Source organism: Populus nigra, chromosome 5 (genome assembly GCF_951802175.1).
Source record: "Populus nigra chromosome 5, ddPopNigr1.1, whole genome shotgun sequence".
Lineage (NCBI taxonomy): Eukaryota > Viridiplantae > Streptophyta > Magnoliopsida > Malpighiales > Salicaceae > Populus > Populus nigra.
Window position 1 is genome coordinate 9,627,476 of NC_084856.1, and position 19,613 is coordinate 9,647,088.

A 19,613-nucleotide genomic window follows, 5' to 3' on the forward strand; every position below is an offset into this window, starting at 1 on the left:
ATCTCGTTGGTGTGACGTCCCTGCTGTAGTACAAAACATTTAAGAGAATGCAATTACTTAACAATAATAAGAATGGTAACTAAACAGCTTGGCAGTTAAATGAAGCATTAACATTTATAATTTCTTCATGTACTTGGTATAAACAGCTTGTAGTACATAAGATGCACCAATTTTTACAATCAACCATAATCTTAAACCCTGGTATCCTTTTAAGGCATCATTTGTTGAGGTTAACTGTTCACTCACCCCCGTCATCCACTTCGAATGCCATTAGCCGAATCTAATCAATCATTCGTCCCGGTCATCCATTCGGATACCATTAGCCGAAGCTAATCAGTCGTTCGTCCTGGTTACACTACAAGATTTAACAGTTTTACTGATGTAATTTTTCTGTCAGTGTAAGACACATATTCCATCGGTAATTATATTACCGACGGAATCAAAGACGAAAATGATCTGTCGGTGAATTGTTCTGTAATGTTTTGTCCGTCGGTAAATCCGTTGGTAATAGAATTACCGACGGATTTACTGACAGAACAGACGCGTCGGTAATATTTTTTTATTACCAACGAAATTACCGAGGGATATACCGACGGAATTACCAAGGCAAATTCCGTCGGTAATTATATAAAAACATTTTTTTTAAAATTCATTTTATAAAATTATAAAACAATTAAATTAACATAAATCAACATAAATCAACACTGTATATTATATACTCAAAATGCTTGGAAAAAAAAAAGAAAATCAACTCAAACAAATTTGCAACAAATAAATAAAATGAAAAAAAAATAAATTCAACTAAAAAAATTCATATGAAAAAAATGAAGTTGCAATTGCTAAAAATTTAAAAATCTCTATAAATAAATCAACTAAAAATTGGTCTCATATGGAAAAAAAATCTCACAACAAAATTTATACAATTATTAAGAACAAAAACAATTAAAAATAAAATAAAAAACAAATATAGTGAAAAAAATTATGAAAAAAGAAAAAAGAAGAAAAAAGAAAAATATTACTTTAATGTAATTGCAAGTGAAGCTAAGGAGAGAAAAAACATTTCCTAAAGCATATTAATTAAAAAAAAAAAACTAAGAGGATAAAAGAAGAAAGAAGAAGAAGACATACCCGAACATAGAGGAAAAGAGAAGGAGATGAGGAGAGAAAAGAAGAGAAAGAAATAGATATTTATGTTTTTTTACATATAGTGAAGAAGAAGAAGAAGAAGAAGTAGAAGAAAAATTATAAGAAATGAGTCTGTCACTTGTGAAATAAGGGGATCGAGACTTTTTATTGGGGCGCGTTAGCGACGGATTTACTGACGGATAATTGAATATTAATATTTTTAATTATTCCATCGGTAATATTTAATTTAAATTTTCAATTTTGTAAAAAGTTTTCAGAAACCGCCAACAATTACCGACGATTATTCAATCCGTCGGTGATTTCGTCTGTAATATTTGAAAGAAAATTTTAAATTAATTGAATTTTTTCAGAAAACCGCCAAATAGCTCCAATGACTTTTCAATCCGTCGGTGATTTTGTCCGTAAAGAACAACAATTAACAGTGCAATTGGAAAGTGAACAGTTCTGGAGCTCTCTGGAAAATATCGACGGAAATTTCCGTCGGTGATTCCCTTTGTAATTGACATGATGAATAGTGTTCACAGTTTACCAACGGTTTTATCAAAGGATTTACCAACGGCATTACCGATGAAATTTATTCCGTCGGTACTTTCGTTGGTAAAAATGACACGTCGTCTTTTTTTTTGCTTTGTTTTAATTTTTTTTCCCACGGTAATTCCCTCAGTATATACCGAGGGAATATTTTCGTCGGTAAAATCCCTCGGAAATATTCCCTCGGTATTTCCATTTGTATTTATCGATTTTCTAGTAATGTCATCCGTTCGGATGCCATTAGCCGAAGCTAATCAATCATTTGTCCCGGTCATCCATTCGGATGCCATTAGCCAAAGCTAATTAACCATTTGTCAACACTTAAGCGTTCAACAATCTAATATATGTTCTAACGCAATATGGTAATATTCATGATAAAGTATTTTATTATTCAACGTATGAAAAAGAAAGGTGCAAGTCACCTGCCTGCTCCACCTGTGGGCTATTCTTGTCTTGATGATGGACCAATCTTGACCACACCACCTAAGACATCAATGGTCACAATCAGTACATTTGTATTTTTGAATCACATTCATCACCACACTTATTTCAAGAGTTCATATGTTCACATTCAAGTGTTCTACATTTTACACCATCATTCCATGAAATTGTTACTAGCATTTAAGTCATTTCTGCCTAGGAGGCTTATTGTAGAAATCGGCAGCGAGAACTGGTTTGCTACAGCTGCCCAATTCGGCAACGAGAACTGTTTCACTGCCGGCAGCCAATTCAGCAGCGAAAACTTTTTTGCTGCTGGCATCATAATTTCAGCAGCAAATGATAACTCGTAGGAGACAACTCAGTTTCAACAGCGAATCACAATTTTGCTGCAACCAACTCAACTTTGGCAGCGATTTGCTGCAAACAACTCCACTTTGGCAGCGAATCGTAAGTTCGCTGCAGAACACGCCACTCGGCAATGAATTGTTAATTCGCTGCAGACGACATAGTTTTGGCAGCAAATCACAATTCGCTGCAGAACACACAATTCAGCAGCGTATGCTAATTCGCTACAGCCGACACAGTTTCGGCAACAAATCACAATTTCGCTGTAGACAACTCAGTTTCGGCAGCGAATGCTAATTCGCTGTAGAAGACTCAGTTTCGACAGCGAATCACAAATTTGCTACAGACAACTTAGTTTCGATAGCGATGTTAATTCGCTGCAGCTGACGCAATTTCGGCAACAAATCATAATTTCGCTGCACAACACACATTTTGGCATGAACACACACCACACATGTTGTAACAACCCTAGCATATACACTGTCACTAAGTTCCCGCAGAACACACACATTGAAACCATCAATTTCAGCACATAATCCTTCAACAAAATCCCAGTAGAACACACACATTGAAAACCATCAATTACAGCAGCAGAACACACATATTGAAAACCATCAATTACAACATATAATCTTTCAATAAATTTCAGCAGAACACACACATTGAAACCATCAATTACAGCATATATTTTTTCAATAAATTCTAGCAGAACACACACATGCATGCTGGCCAACCCCATAGTTAAAGCCAACCCTCTACCATGATTTGTTATTTCCATTTTATTCATTTTTCTTTGTTAGATGTTCTGAAATTGGCTTCATTTCATTTCTGTTTCCTTGTCCTCCTAGTTAATTTCAGTTTCCTTCACAGCTACCTTAGGTCTTCGGTCAATTTTCTTAGGGTTTTCTTCTTCATTTTCGTTTCTGGTCTTAAAGAGAAGAGGAAGGGAGTTTCATGACCCATACCTTTCGAATCTAACTAATTTTGAGGAAGGTTTGACACTATTCTTTCTCTTCTCCTGCTGGTTCTCTTCCTTCTTCTTCCTCTCATGTTTTCCGGCCCTCATTTTCCTTTCCCTCTAGGCAGCTGTCGAATCTTCTCTCAAGGTCTCGTCTTTCCCTCACACGTTGACTGTTGGTTTAGGTTTCTGTTGTGAAAGACGAAGGGAAAAATGACATGCAGCTGCTAGAGACAACTTTGGAAAGAGGATGGATCATCCTCTCTCCTCCCTGTATTTATAATCCCCATCAAAAGAGGTGGGTTGTTTGGGGGTTGGTTTAGATGTGTTCTTATCCTTGTTTTGGTCTATCTAAAACCGGTTTTACCCCTCCCTCTCAGCTCCTTAAGTTAATTATTTTTTTTAAAACAAAAACTACATCGTTGCCGATGCAGAAATCAGCAGTGAAAAGTGAGTCATCAATTATATATATATTATTCTTTTAGGTGTCTACATATTATCTCAATCACATGACCTGAGTTGCAACTTTGATAAATTAACCTGAGTTGACTCGAGTTGTTTTTTTTTTGTTTTTTTTTAATTGATTTTTTTTTCAATTTTATTATTCAATATTAGTTTAATTGGTAATTGATTTATATATTTGATTTTAATTTGTTTTCTACAAGATTATCTCAATTTTATGATCATAGTCATAGATTTGACATATTAATCTAGGTCAATCCAATATATTTTCATTTCAATATTTTATAAAAACATATCTTGAAATTTTTTAACCAAAATATATTTTTAACAATTTTCTAGGTTGTTATTGGACCTGTCAAGTTAACCAGGTCAGATAAAGATTTAATTTTTTTTTCCACTAAAATATGATAATAACATCCATATATTTTTTTAATTTTTTTTTAAATTAATCTAATACAATGATCTAGTTAATAATATCTAACCATTCTAGGCTAGAAGTTGAAGCGCAATTGTTTATGGTGAGAAACAGCTAAACATACAGGACATCAAATTTGGATACGAGAGGGGGAGAGAGAGCAGCCGGACCTATCTCGGCTTTCATTATATTTTTGTTTTCGTAAAAGGACAAAAAAAAAAAAAAAACCAGCAAATAGAAAGAGACAAAACAAAGTACAAATGGATCAAAGAAGAAAAGACGGGAAAAGAAAGAGATTAAAGTGGGTTTCGAGCAAAAAAATAAAAAAAGTATTGGATAAAAGCATCAGCCCTAGCCCCGTTACCTACTGGCATACGCTTCATTAATCAAGAACCTAAGCGGCAAGATATCAATCGAGCAGAACAATCATCTTTTTATCCAGCGATGCAGTTTCTTCAGAGCAGAAAGCAGCAGCCAGCTCATATCTACCGCAGCAGATGGCGGAGATAAATTGCTTCACCACCATGTCAAACTTCGAAGCAAACATGCCCTCGTTAAATCCCACCATGTAAAACAGAAGTTACTCATGATTTTGACATGCATGCCGCCCTTACACCACACACCAGTCAGTTTCTTTATGCACTTCACTTCCCATTTCTTTAAAAGAAAAAAAAGGAAGATTACCACTTTGCTAAAAGGTAAGAAAACTAGCAGCACTGTTCCTCTCTCGTTCCATTGAAACTAAAACAGCTACTTAACGACTCGGTTAACATATACAGAGAAAAACTCAAATTAAAAAAAAAAAAAAGAAAATAAATTCTACATAATCAAACTTCCTAAAAGCTGAAATAAAATATTGATTGACCCTGATCATCTGCATGATAATTCACATTAATAAGGCGATGGTGGCGGCTGCCTGGCGCTGGGCGCCCAAATCACATCATTAGCAGGCAAATGACAACTATACATAGCCATCCCACAAGACTCTCCTCCTCCTCCTCCACTTGCCGCGTGTCCACTTTCTCCCCCACCTGCACCCGACACAGGCGATCGCCCTTCCCCCCCACCACCACCACCACCAGACCCAGAATTCCTCCCTTCCTCCTCAACCTGCAACCGGTGATAACTCGGATTATTAAACGAAGCCGCTACAACAAAAACAGTACCAGCAGCCACCAAACCTCCAGCAACAATCCCTCCGACGATCTGCCCCTGTGGACCCGCAAGCGAAATGGTAAAACTATTAGGCAGTGGATAGGACGTTGTTTGAGGCAAAAAAGTCGCCGAAATTGACAAAATATCAAATCTTCCATGAAAAGTGATAGTAGTTCCTGGTGTTGTCGATGGCTGACGCAGAGTGACGTTAGCGACCGTGCCGGTTCCTGTAAGAACGCAGATTCCCATGTTTTTTCGGCGACAGAAACGGGACAGGGCTTCAACGACGTCGTTTCCACCCGGGACTTCTAGGATGTAAGGACTCATAGCTGGTTCAGGTTCCCGGGTTATAATAACGGGTGGTTTGGGTTTGTTCTTTGAACCGGGCGGTCTGCCTCTGGGCCGACGAACTACTTCAATAGTAGCACCGTCAGTGCCACCGCTGCTGTTAAATTCGTTGAGTTTTTGGGAGATGGGGATGGGATTTGGTGTTGTGGCGGCACCAGTACTACGAGTATCTTCCTCTTCGGATTCACGAGAGAGTTGAAAGTGTTGGGAAAAGGGAAGGTGTTGGTGGTGAGGGTTGAGCTCGGAGAACATGTTTGGAGTATTTTCATGCTTTGCTTGATGACGTTCTACGTATTCACCTTTCATGTTCATTTAATATTTACTACTAGTTTGGTTTTTATTTTTTATTTTTTTGGGGGGGACGAGTATGGGCTGTGATTGGTGGGGATTTAAATTTGGATGTTTAGTTTGTTAAGGGGAATAAAAACACGAGATCGAAGCAAGAAAAGGGGCGATGAAGAGAGGGAGAAGGGAACATCATGGAGTTCGGATTCGTTTATAGTGTGATAAATACCGGGGAGAGAGAGAGGTGGATGAGCTTGGAAACCAAGTAAAGACTGATGGCGCCGCTGGTTGGGAAGTAGGGCCCACTAGAAAGATACACGCATGAGCGAGGGGGGGTGTTTGGTCAAAGAAGAATGGGGGTGTTGGTGTTGGTTTTTATGGTTCGGCTAAACCCTACATAGCCTAGACTAGACAGACAGACACACACCGCCATGAAGTGTCTGGTTCGGGTATGTTCTTTCTCTCTCGTCTTAAAGCCTTGCAAGTTGGGGAGCCTCCCGACCGAGTGGATTGATATTGACTTGTTGATGTTCTATCTTTTGGCTATGGGGGCATCAACTTTATGTATCCATCCATCTAGTCACTGTTTATTACCACTCTCTCTCTACAATCTTTCACCATGGGCTCTCCAATTTCTCTTTCTAGTAATTGAGAGAGCGCTTGTGGTCTTCTAAAGCAAGTTGGCCCTGGGATGGGAAGGGAAGGGAAGGGAAGGGCACCTATGGTCACTCTCCATTAATAAATTTCAAACTCCTCAGCTCACATACTTTGACAAGAACGGTTGTGCTTCGATTTCCTTTCATGCTGTACGTTATCTACACAGATGGGGTTAATCTTCATGGAAGACTTTTTTGAAGCCTTCGTTGAAGGAGAATTCAAGGCTTTTAATCATTTTTGCTTGGCAAGCACATTTTCATTTGTGTTGGCTCTAATATAAGACAAAGTCGGATGGGGCTTGCTCCTACCTTTAACCAATGAAAATGTCAAGGTAAATATCCCGGTGGGCCCTCTCGCACATGACACACACACTTTCTTCTTCTACCTGCAAGGCTGCAAGTGCAGGGCTGTTTTTAATTTCTCTGCCTGTATAACGAGCAATTAGTAATCGCGGATTATTTTTGCTTTTGCAACTGTATTCGACTTAAATTAATATTTTTTTAATAATTTTTATAATATTAATGTGTTCATGTAAAAAAAAATATATCTATTTTTTAAAATAAAAAATATTTTTTAAAAATATTTTACATCAAGATATTAATTAAAAATACCACAGTGTTCCAAGAGTTGCATACTCGTATGTTCTTTGTATTAACAAATTTATTTCTAGTTTTTAATCATAATTTTAATATATGTTAGATATTATGGTAATTTTTATACTTAATATTTTTAAAAAATAAGTTTAATAAAAGTTATAAATTATAACTTTTTCATTTCATATCCAAGATTAAAAAAACTTTAATAGAACTTATGTAAAATTATATTGAGTGTTAATTAATCAAATAGTTTCAATCACATCTCACCATGTAATGTGCATCTTGCATACATTTTTTTAATGTATACAAAGTTAAAAAAACTATTAATAAGTAATATGCTAAGAATAGTATTTATATAAATTAAATAATATAAAAAACTATTAACGATGAAAACAAATGATCTAAAATAAAAAAATGATAGCAATTTATATATAAAAAATTTATTATTTTAAAGTACAATGATCGTTAATGTTATGGCCATAAGACAACGATTTTGGAAAAACATTCTATTACATTAAAAAAAAGGGATTAAATAATAATAATTTAAAACTCCATTGTACAAGGATCATTTTTCAGAACTATGTTTTAATTTCTTTGCCGAGAATACGGGAATAATCAATAGCAATTATTTTCTTTTGAACAATTAATTTTATTTCAAACGATGTACTGGCCACCATAACTTGCTAGCCTATATATATATATATATATATATACACCATGAACATGAATAAAAAAATACCCTAATCTGAAAGATAAAGATTCTCTCTATATCAGCCATCGAATCCATGACCTTGTCGTAGCAATGCACATACCAACAGGGCACAAGATAAACAAATGATTCTACGTGGATGTGGTTCTCGATCAAATTGCTTTACCAGGAAGAAAAATTCCACCAAAATATATACATATATGCCTCACAATTCTCTCTTTGGAAACCAGGGATCGAGGGTTATGACAGCATAAAGTGGGAAGTGTCCAATACCAAGAAATAGACAGTGGAAGTGCCTTGGGACACCGCTCGGAATAAAAATCGTTTTGAACATGATCCATACTGCAGCAAAGCAATAGCATGGCAATACTTGAATTACAAGCAGAAGCCTTTTTTTTTTTTTGTGTTGGGTTTAAAGCAGAACTACCAAATTAGGTAGCTTAAAAGAAACAAAGAAACAGGATAGGCAACAGAAGCCGAAAGTGAGATCCTGCATGAAAAAGGAACCTGGGTGTCATCAACCCTCTTTCCACAGCAAAAATACTAAACTTGGATGCCACGTTAAGTAAGGGTCAACAAGCAAATCGTGGGGTTCAAGGAGGGCACTTAATTTCGTATCTGAGCAGTCCTAACTTCTGATTAATGTCTAAGGATTTGTTAAAAATTAAATTTAAATTATCGGATTACTTATAAACTTGACCTATATTCATCTGAAATTCTGTTCATAAAGATTATTTATTATGCTTGGAAAGTGATCCTGTAACATGCTAATATCGGCTAAATTAAAGGGTCGCTCTTAATTAGTCATGATTGAAACTATAATTCTTTAATTTTTATATAACTTCTTCTTCTTTTGAAAAACACTTGTTTAGAGATGAAAAACATCGTAAATACATTTTATCTGTTGTAAAATTAAGTTTGCAGAATGAGTAAAGGGAAATTATGCAGTACTATCATTCATTCACATGAAGTCTAGTTAAATATAAAATGTAAGTAACTAAAAGCTAGAAAATAAAACGACATCTATTCCCACAATTAACAGCACTTAATAATCAGGAGTTTCCTAATGAATAAGAAAAAAAGAAAAAACCAACAGTCTTCCTAACTGATAGGAATTTATTGAATTACAAAAAAAACAGCTAAAATCTTAACACCCTCCCTTAAACTGAATGTTATCTATGCAGTCAGTTTAAAGAAAGGATTTGAACATACTCCAAACAATCCACGCAACTTCTCAAATGCTTTCAGCTTTAGAGATTTAGTCAGAAGATCTGTAACTTGGTCTTCACTTCGACAATAAACCAGATTAATAATTTTTTCAATTACAAGATTACAAAGAAAATGGTACCTCACATCTATATGTTTACTTCTTCCATGTAAAACTGGATTCCTGGAGAGTTTGATAGTTAAACTATTATCACAATGAATCACAGTAGGCTCATGTTGATAAAACTGTAATTCTTCAAGAATCCTTCTCAATCAAATTGCTTAACATGCAGAAGTTGCTGCAGCTACGAACTCTGCTTTAGTTGTGGACAGTGTAACAACTTGTTGCTTCTTTGATGCCTATGATATGGCACCTGAACCCATCATAAACACATGGCTTGATGTACTTCGTCTATCGTCTAAATCACCAGCATAATCGCTGTCAGTGAAACCAGACAGAATAGATCCTTCATTTTTCTTGTACAAAATACCGAAATCTGTGGTTCCTTTCAAGTAACGAAACACTCTTTTAGCAACTTTGAGATGCAACTCTGTTGGTTTTTCCATAACACTCTTTTAGCAACTTTGAGATGCAACTCTGTTGGTTTTTCCATATACTTGCTAATCAGACACACTGCATACATAATATCAGGTCGGGTGGCTGTCAAATACATTAAACTTCCAACAATTTGTTTGAAGTAAGTACTATCAACCCTCTCTCTATCAAGATCTCTTGAGAGCTTCAATCCTGGTTCAGTTGGAGTCCCAACTGGATTACAATTCTCCATATGAAACCTTTCCAAAACCTCTTGAGCATATTTCTTTTTCCCAATAAAGAATCCGATAGCTGTTTGTGCTACTTCTATACCAAGAAAATATTTTATCTTTCCCAGATCAGTCATGTCAAAATCAGCCATCATAGAATTCTTAAAAGCAACAAACATAGCCTCATCATTGCCCGTGAAAATAAGATCATCAACATATGCAAATTATCAGAATTTTACCTCATTCTCTATAATTGATAAATAGAGTGTGCTCATATGGACATTTGTTGAAACCTGCCTTTTCAAAGTATGCGTCTATACAATTGTACCAGGCTCGAGGTGTCTGTTTCAGTCCATATAAAGCCCTTTTCAATTTATAAACCTTATGTTCATCACCTTTTATCACATAACCGAAGGGCTACTCAATGTAAACTTGCTCAATTAGTTCACCATTAAGGAAGGCTGATTTCACATCAAGTTGGAAAATAGGCCATGAGTTTTGTGCAGCTAATGAAACAACTAGCCGAATTGTATCTTGTCTTGCAACAGTGCAAAAATCTCTTGATAATCAACTCCATACTCTTGATTGTAGCCTTTCACAAGCAGCCTTGCTTTGAACTTGTCAATTTCTCCTTTTTCATTCAGCTTTGTCTTATAAATCCACTTTACACCAATGATTTTTTTGCCCTTCAGGAAGATCGGTTAACTCCTAAGTCTCATTCTTCTTTATAGCTTGGATCTCTGCATCCATGGCTCTTTTCCACTTTTCTTCTTTCACTACTTCTGTAAACAATATAGGATCGGAGCCTGCAAATAAAGCAAAATGAGCAGTAGTATCTTCATTAGATAATTCATCTCCACTCACATAATTTGTCATCCAAGATGGTTTTTTCCTTTGTCGTTGTGGTTCTGAGTTAGATACCTGATTTTCATTTGGAATTGAAGCACTTGCTGAGAACATTGGTGAGACTTCTCCAAGGGACTAACTAAGAAGTTGCAATTGTGATTCAGGCTCCCGACTTTCAAGAGGAGATTGCAATGGCTGTCTAATTTCTCCGCCAACTTCCTCTAGATCAATTAAACTTTGTTGTTGTTCGGTACTGCTCCAATCCCATGTGTTTTCTTCATCAAACAGAACATCTCGGCTGATGATTATTTTCTTGGTAATGGGATTATATAACCTGTACGCCTTGGATTCTTCACTAACCCCAATAAAGACACACTTCACACTTTTATCATCAAGCTTTGTTCTTCTTTTATCTGGAACATGTGCATATGCTATACACCCGAAGATTCTGAAGTGATTAACTGATGGCTTGACTTTACTCCAAGCTTCTTGTGGCGTTATGTTTTTTACAGCAAGGGTAGGACTTCAGTTGAGTACATGAACACTCCAATTGACTGCTTTTGGCCAATAAGTCTTTGGAATACTTTTTTTTACCAACATGCTTCATACCATATTCATAATCGTTTGATTCTTTCTTTCTGCCACGCCATTTTGTTGCGGTGTGTATGAGCAGTAAGTTGCCTGCGTATTCCATGTAATTCACAAAAACTTGCAAAATTATGTGAGTTAAATTAACCACCACGATCTGTGCGAAGGGTCTGAATATACTCACCAAATTCCTTTTCGACACGAGCCTTAAAGCTTTTAAAAATAATAAAAGCTTTAGATTTATCTTGCAAGAAATAAACCCATGTTTTTCGACTATAATCATCAATAAAGGTAATGAAGTACCTTTTGTTTCCATTTGATGTTGGATTGATTGGTCCACAAATGTCTGAATGAGCCAACTATAAGATTTGCTCAACTCTCCATGCTTTTCCTTGCGGGAAAGAATCACGATGTTGTTTACCAACAATACAATCTTCACACATTTCTGTGGGACAATTAATTTTAGGCAGTCCTTCCACCATGTTTTTCTCATGTAAGGTTTTCAAGCGTTTGAAACTCAAATGACCATAACGAAGATGCCACAGCCATGTTGAATCTTGCACTTTTGTTGAGAGACATTTTTGGATGTCATCCTGAATGTGCAGAGGAAACATACGATTGGTTGTCATTTTTGCTTCTGCTATTAGGTCCTTCTCTGGATGATGAATTTGACACCGGCTTTGTTGGATGATGATGATATAACCCCTCTCTTGCAATTGGCCCATACTAATGAGATTACTTTTCAAATCTGGTACATAAAACACACTAGTAATTGTCTGCATAGTGTTGTTTTTCATATGAAATTTGATATCCCCTTTCCCCATGACAGATATGCAGGAGTTGTTCCCAAGTTTCACAGTTTTTCTAAATGTTTCATCCAGTCATAAAACAAAGACTTGTTTCCACACATGTGGTTGCTGCAACCCGAATCTAAATACCAAGTATCACCTAATGAATTCTCCTTCTTGTCGATGTAAGCCATCAAGAGGATTTCTCCTTTAGTCTCATCAAAATTTACCTTGGTTTCCTTCTCTTTGTCAAGGCATTCGTACTGATAGTGGCCAAGCTTGTGACAATGGTAACATTCCACACTTGCCTTATCAAATTGTATTCCTTGATTGTAGGGAAGTTGGTGTCCTCTGCCTCTGCCTCTGCCTCTGCCTCTTCCTCGAAATCCCCCAAGTCCTCTACCTCTTCCTAGAAAAGTAGTGACCTTCAAGGCTTGCTCTTCCACAGCATATTTGGTCATCCTCTGCTCATGAACTAATAGTGAGCTTTGCAACACATCAATCGAAAGACTATCAATGTCATTTGATTCTTCAATGGCACACACCACATAATCAAATTTATGTGTTATTGAGCAAAGAATTTTGTCAATGACTGCAACATCTTCCAAACTCTCTCCATGAATGCACATTTTGTTTGCAATTGACAGTGTTCTTGCAAAGTAATCGTTAACTGACTCTCCTTCCTTCATGTGAAGAATTTCAAACTCTTTGCGAAGAGCTTGGAGTTGTGCATGTTTCACTCGTGCAGTGTCTTGGTACTTCTTCTTCATCGAATCCCAGATGTTTTTAGCAGTGTCCTTCTTTAGAATGGTTTCGAGAATGACACGATCTATTGCTTGAAACAAATAATTCTTTGTCTTCAAATCCTTCAATCTCTGATACTCTAACATTTGTCTCTGTGCTTCTGTCAAAACAATCTCACTAGCAGGCTCAACAATGCCGGTTTCCACGAGAGTCCAATATTCCTTGGATCGTAGAAAATTTTCCATCAACATACTCCAATGATCATAATGACCATTGAAGCGTGGAATCGCAGGTTGTACAAAGTTGTTTTCAGAAGCCATGGAATATCTTGCTACGGCAAGAATGAAAGCTGCTGTTTTTTTCAAATCAAGCCCCAGTGGGAGGCCCTGATACCACTTGTTGTAAAATTAAGTTTGGAGAATGAGTAAAGGAAAATTATGCAGTACTATCATTCATTGACATAAAGTCCAGTTAAATACAAAATGTAAGTAATTGAAAGCTAGAAAATAAAACAACATCTATTCCCACAATTAACAACACTTAATAATCGGGGGTTTCCTAATGAATAAGAAAAAACCAACAATCTTCCTAACTGATAGGAATTTATTGAATTACAAAAAAAAAATGGCTAAAATCTTAACATATGTTCATAAAGATTATTTATTATGCTTGGAAAGTGATCATGTAACATGTTAATATTGGCTAAATTAAAGGGTCGCTCTTAATTAGTCACGATTGAAACTATAATTCTTTAATTTTTATATAATTTCTTCTTCTTTTGAAAAACACTTGTTTAGAGATGAAAAACGTTGTAAATACATTTTATCTAGTACAAAGGAAATCTCATCAATTTATAACCTGGATTTGTGAAAAATATTAATTTTTTCAACATATGAAGAATAACCCGTTAGTTCCAAAAAGAAAAACATTTGCCCACAGGCGTCATTTTTCTAAGATTCCTCTTAATCATCCTAATCTCAGAAACAACAAAAGATTGCACGCCATTTATTTCGTTTTCATGTATGGTGACGAAGTCATTGAAAGTTGAAATGGATCTGGGGTTCTTACAGCTACTTGTGGACTAAGATGTAGTATGGGCTTTCTTGCTAAGTTCTCATGTAAATCAAATCCTCTTTGAAGTTATGGAACCTTTAATATTTAAGTTGGTAAGATGGAGAGAAGAGAGGTACGAAAAAAGGGATAAAAGCATGAGAAGAAACTTAAAGGAATAGTTGCACGATTGTTGTGCTGGATTTCTTGTGTTGGTGGTTCTGGGCGTTTATATATGCTGGCAACTGAGATCACATGATTTACTTGACGACGAGTAGAGTAGCTCACTTAACGATACTAGACTTGCAGGGAAACAAATCATGACTAGAAATTTTACTCCTTTTTATCATATAACTCAATTTTAATTCATTTGCTTTTAATTTAAATTTTAAAAAGTTAAAATTTAAAATTAAAATATCAATGATTGATTTGGTTAAAGACGGATTACCCCTGGCATATTCTATCTATAATAAGTTGTGTTATTGATTGAAACCTATTAGTTTTCAAGATTTTGAATAAGATGACTAATTGTACATGAGAAAGATGTATCACCTCTAATGCATCCTATCTATAATAAGTTGCATTATTGATGGATTGCTTTTCTAAGTTATGTTTCTATTCATTAGTCCATCTAAGGTTAAAAAAGGTTCTCATCAGTAAAAAAATCTCTATCTTATCGTGCTAAAACCTAACGATTCTAAAGTCTAAATTTTAATGGTGTATTTATTTCTATTTTATATTTTTAATATTTGAAAATATATTTTATACCTCAAATTATTAAAGTTTATAATTAATTCTTAACATTTATTTTTTATTAATTCATTTAATTTAATACTAGAAAAATGTATTATATTGTAAATTTCATACCTCAAATATTACTTAAAAAAATTAATTTTTGTGGTGTTATTAAATTTTCTATTTCTTGCATATAACCATATCACATTATAACTCATTATCATAACCTCAAGCTTAACCCCGATAATTTTAACATTTTTCTAATTAATGATATCGCAACATTATCGTAGGATAATTCCTAACAACTTTATAACTGTTTCATAATAATTTTATAATTTTTAATTTAATTACATACATAACACATAATATATTAAAAATTCCTTAGAAGAGTACCAAAATGATTTTTAGGAGTTTTTACATCAAACTTACATATAAGAATAAAAATGTAAAAATAAAATAATGGCATCTCATATATGAGATTTATACCTATAACAAAATTAACGAATAGAAGGGCCAAGTCAATGTTGTCTAGGAGGTAAAAATAAATATGTAACATATATAAAATAATAAATGAAATACTGAATATTCACTTTCAAATTTAATAAATAAGAAGAATAACTCTTATAATCATATTACAACCCTTAAAATTATGTTATCCCATATAAATGAAATATCTTCAATTTTGATCCTAAATTTTTCAATAAAATATAACAGCAAACAATAAATTTATTCTAATCCAAATGGCTGACTTAGATATTCATTTAATCAAGCCCTCGCTCAATTTAATCATTATATCTTATTATTTTTCTATTTAATAAATCAATCAAATCTTTATCCTAGTGGCTAACTTATTTATTTCCATTCATCCAACCAAGCCCATGTCGACAAATTTATTCTTCATTTAATCAAGTCTCCATCCAACGACCGACTTATTGTTTTTATTTAAATTAAACCGATTTTTTTCCCCCTTAAATCAAGTCCCTATCTAGACAAATGACTTATTTTTTGTTTAAATAAAGTCCACATCCAAATATCTAACTTATTTTTCTTTCTAAACGATTAACTTATTTTTCCATTTAAATCAAGTTCTCATCTAAACAACTAACTTATTTTCTTTTTAAATTAAGTCTGTACAAATGCCTGACTTATTTTTTTAATTTAAATCAAGTCCATTTCCAACAGATGATTTATTTTTCATTTAAATCAAGTCTTTTTCCAAGTGACTAACTTATTTTTATTTAAAAACAAGTCCTCCTCCAAAGAGATGACTTATTTTTTATTTAAATCAATTCTTCATCTAAACAGCCAACTTATTTACATCTGTAGAGGAGCAATATTTACTGCTGGTTCCCGTTATATAGCACACAGATCATATACATCAGCAGAGACTCCCCGATCTATGCCTCTGTGGGATGACGAAAATATGTGAATAACTAGCACCAAAACGCTTTATCTTTCACTGATATTTTGCTTCCATGGCTAACATTGCTTTCTTTGAAATCAAGGGTCCAAATCTCAAACGTGCATCTCAAAAAATCATAGTATCCCCCTTGAAGAGAAAGTGTCCCTTTCCTCACCCTTTCTTCAATCCACGGATATGTTAGCAAGTTTAGTAGTGAACAATTGATTGATTCCTGTAACAATTGAAAAAGGATCATTTTAATGGCGACCAAGATAAAATTAACAGTTCAATAGAATGAAACACCAGGTAATTATTTTTCCCCTCTTGTTTTTCCATATAGTAGATTGGATGCTGATAACAAGACAACCCTTCAAGGGTCTAGGATTGCAGTCGGGATTCTCCCAATTCAATAAAGTCTTGTGAGAAAGTGGATTTTAAATAGGCTGGAAAAATGGCACCTGTTGTAAGAATAGCTGACAAGGCAGTTCGAATTCTGTTTTATCATGGAAAAGGAGCATACCTTCTCACAATGTTTGCATTGTTGATCAAAGCTAAGGTTAATTGCTTCTTTCGTTCTTAACTTTGCAACTTTTGCATTAGCAACCCACTTCTCGATGAAGCTACAGGACATGAATGTTGAAAGATGAAGAAAAACTCTCGAGATATATTAAGATAAAATATCTGAAATTCATATTCATCACGAGAAAGAACATGAGTTGTTAAACCTGGAGTTCTCATCATCTTGCATGGTCATTAGCGTTTGAATTCCTGCACAGCAACTATGGCCAATGACGAATATATTTTGCACCTGCAGGGTGCACCAACCACTTTGCATAATCAGATAAGTACATTTGCAGAAAAGTATGAAACAGAAAATACTAGTATATAATGGCCTAAGCACTAACTTGAAGAGTTTTTACAGCAAATTCAAGGGCAGCATTAGTTTCTGTCCGTCCATTCTGTGCAAAACAGAAAATTAAGCCAGTTAAATTTGCAAGGCAATATTGAAGTGAAGCTCAGTTGACCTTACCTCGAGAGGGGGAACAAGATTTGCAACATTTCGAACCATAAAAGCTTCTCCAGGTTGAAATCCAAGGATATTAGAGGGGCATACCCTAGAGTCCACGCAAGCAATCACCATAAACTGTTCAATTTGTCAGTTTGAATAACTACATAGCTTCTACTTGCATTAAAGAATGGCAGAAATGAAGGACAGCAAAAACATTAAAAATTCTAAAGCAAACAAGTTGTTTTTAACACCTTTGGTGATTGCACTTCAGCAAGAGTTTTGAAATGCTCCACTTCTCCCCTGTTCAACAGCACAGGACAACAGAAGGATGAAAAAGCAAACAGACTTTCTCAAAGCCCTCATTGCTTGTTATCTTATACTTACAAATACTTTTGCTTCTTGAAACTCAGAAACCTGTGTTTCATCTCGTCAAAGAAATCCACCCTGCCATCGGTTTCGGACATATTCTGTATTTTAAACCTTTGAAGTTCTTGAGCAAGCCCGGCAGAAATGCTCGAAGCATCCAATCTCAGAACTGATTTCTCCCTGACAATGGAGAAAAGTGATCATTGAAATAGTGAAAGAGTAATATAATACAATTATCAGGCCTCACTCAATAGCTTAAGTTTTTAAGTTGAATTGGTTCTTCAACACAAAGAATGTGCCATAAATGTTAGAATCCACAATAACAAACTCAACGCAGTTTATCGAAGGAACATGGAGGCATCACTAACTTTAGCATCACCAGCAAAGGTTACGCTTGCTTAATCTATACATTATCTGTAAATTGCAGGTGTACTATTTACTCTTAAGTTGTAGATATTCTTCAAAATGTCATAAGATTACTCTGACCAAGAATACCTTCAACATTCAAGAGTTTTGTGAAAGCATATGATGGTTGTTTCATAAAAAAATTCATTTTAAAGCAGAAAGAAGGGAATCTATAACCTTGTATGGTCACAAGCACCAAGAATCAATGTCAGTAACCAGGGGGAAATTAACCCTACCATTTGGGGGGTAGAAGAGGAGGAAAAATGGACAGACAATTAGTTTGATATGTGATAGTGTGAAGGAGCAGGACAAAATGAGTAAAATCCTGGTTAAAGTAAACAAGTGAAGCACCTAACAGAATAACTACGATTCCTTACTGGCATTTGTAGAAAGCTGACAAGTTGTTTTTGTTTTGTTTTTTTGGGGGTCAAAGAAAGCTGACAAAATTGTCTACCAGAAGCTAAATGCAAATAATTGAAGTAAAAACAAAAGTCCCAATTGCTAAAACCCTAAGGAAAACTTCAGAAACTTGGGTTTCGTTTTCTAATTTTTAGTTAATTAACAGGCCTAGTCATTGTTATCTTCATTATTTAGAGAACAAGAACACTTCATTCAAAACTGACAGATAGCTAAAGCCATATAGTAAACACTTAATTAAGCAGTGGATAACCAAGGCATTAAATCATTAATATATTAAAAAGCATTAGTTTCTATCAATCACAATCCTTAAAAAGTACATGCATGAACTTACTTAAGTGAAGGTGATAACCGCAACCAAGTATTGTCAACTCTCCCCAGCTTCTCCTAATAAAAGAAAAGTCAGAGAACAGGAAAACTGGTATCCTTGATCATCAATGATTCACAACTAAACAATCAAGTATATAAGTAGAGGCTGAGAAAAAAGAGCTTACTGTTCTCAAACCAAGCCAATTTCTGTGGAAGCCCGTGAACGAATTGGTGATGGCTGAAAAGGGTGAGAACTGAATGGGGTCCCCTTTGACTGAAGAAGGCCTAAGAGAGGCCATTGTTGTAATAATGGAACTAGTTTTCGAGCCTGTAATTCGAGAGAAGAGGATTTACTAATATTAGACATATTGAAATCACTATGTTTGTTGGAAAATGCTACCTGACTATGAATTTGTGCTTACGGATTCCCCAGATCATGTCTCTTCCCGCCTTTGTCTTTGTAATTCTCGACTCTTGTGTTTATTATTGGTCTCTAACACTACGCTTGTCAACATTAGATTCAGATTCATGAATAACCAAATTATTTAGAGGTGAAGGAAAGCACACTAGACAGCTAGACATTCTTATCCAAATTGAAGATATTGTATGGCTATCCAACTTCATGGGATATGGAGAAGGCAAGCTTGGGCCCCTTGGAGGGGCTAAGAAATAAAAGGTCTGAAAGCTACGTGGGAGGATATACAACTTTGCGTGCATTCTCATCCCTTGCTGATTCTAGCAACCAGGCCTAATCTCTTAAGAAGTGGTATCACTCTCCAACTTCTTCATCCTCGTGAAATTGGGCCCATTAGTCTAAGAATATGATCACATCCGTTTCCATTTCAACAAAGCATTTGGACGTTTTGAGCCTTTTAATTTGTGCCACGGTTCCATGTTAGGGCATACCCTCGTACCAAAAATGTAAAGAAAGATTA

The 19,613-nt window shown here is 35.1% G+C and overlaps 2 protein-coding genes across 4 annotated transcripts; both read right to left on the reverse strand.

Moving 5' to 3' along the window:
• Positions 1-4,533: 4,533 nt before the first annotated feature.
• On the reverse strand, positions 4,534-6,337 carry LOC133694308 (AT-hook motif nuclear-localized protein 17-like). The gene has a single exon (XM_062115798.1). It carries the CDS (start codon positions 6,111-6,113, stop codon positions 5,190-5,192), a length of 924 nt encoding a protein of 307 aa, XP_061971782.1. The 5' UTR covers positions 6,114-6,337; the 3' UTR covers positions 4,534-5,189.
• A 9,661-nt stretch (positions 6,338-15,998) lies between these two features.
• Positions 15,999-19,278, reverse strand: LOC133695367 (beta carbonic anhydrase 5, chloroplastic-like). 3 transcript variants are annotated; one of them, XM_062117317.1, is made up of 10 exons: positions 19,101-19,278; positions 18,864-19,006; positions 18,704-18,756; positions 17,566-17,727; positions 17,433-17,481; positions 17,203-17,316; positions 17,078-17,131; positions 16,898-16,980; positions 16,693-16,792; positions 15,999-16,404 (listed from the first exon to the last, which is right to left on the reverse strand). In XM_062117317.1, exons 1-10 carry the CDS (start codon positions 19,114-19,116, stop codon positions 16,204-16,206), a joined length of 975 nt encoding a protein of 324 aa, XP_061973301.1. In that variant the 5' UTR covers positions 19,117-19,278; the 3' UTR covers positions 15,999-16,203. The 3 variants fall into 3 exon arrangements, with proteins under 3 accessions (XP_061973301.1, XP_061973304.1, XP_061973302.1); XM_062117320.1 differs by having other exon boundaries at positions 19,084-19,278; XM_062117318.1 differs by having other exon boundaries at positions 19,079-19,277.
• Between the last annotated feature and the right edge of the window lie 335 nt (positions 19,279-19,613).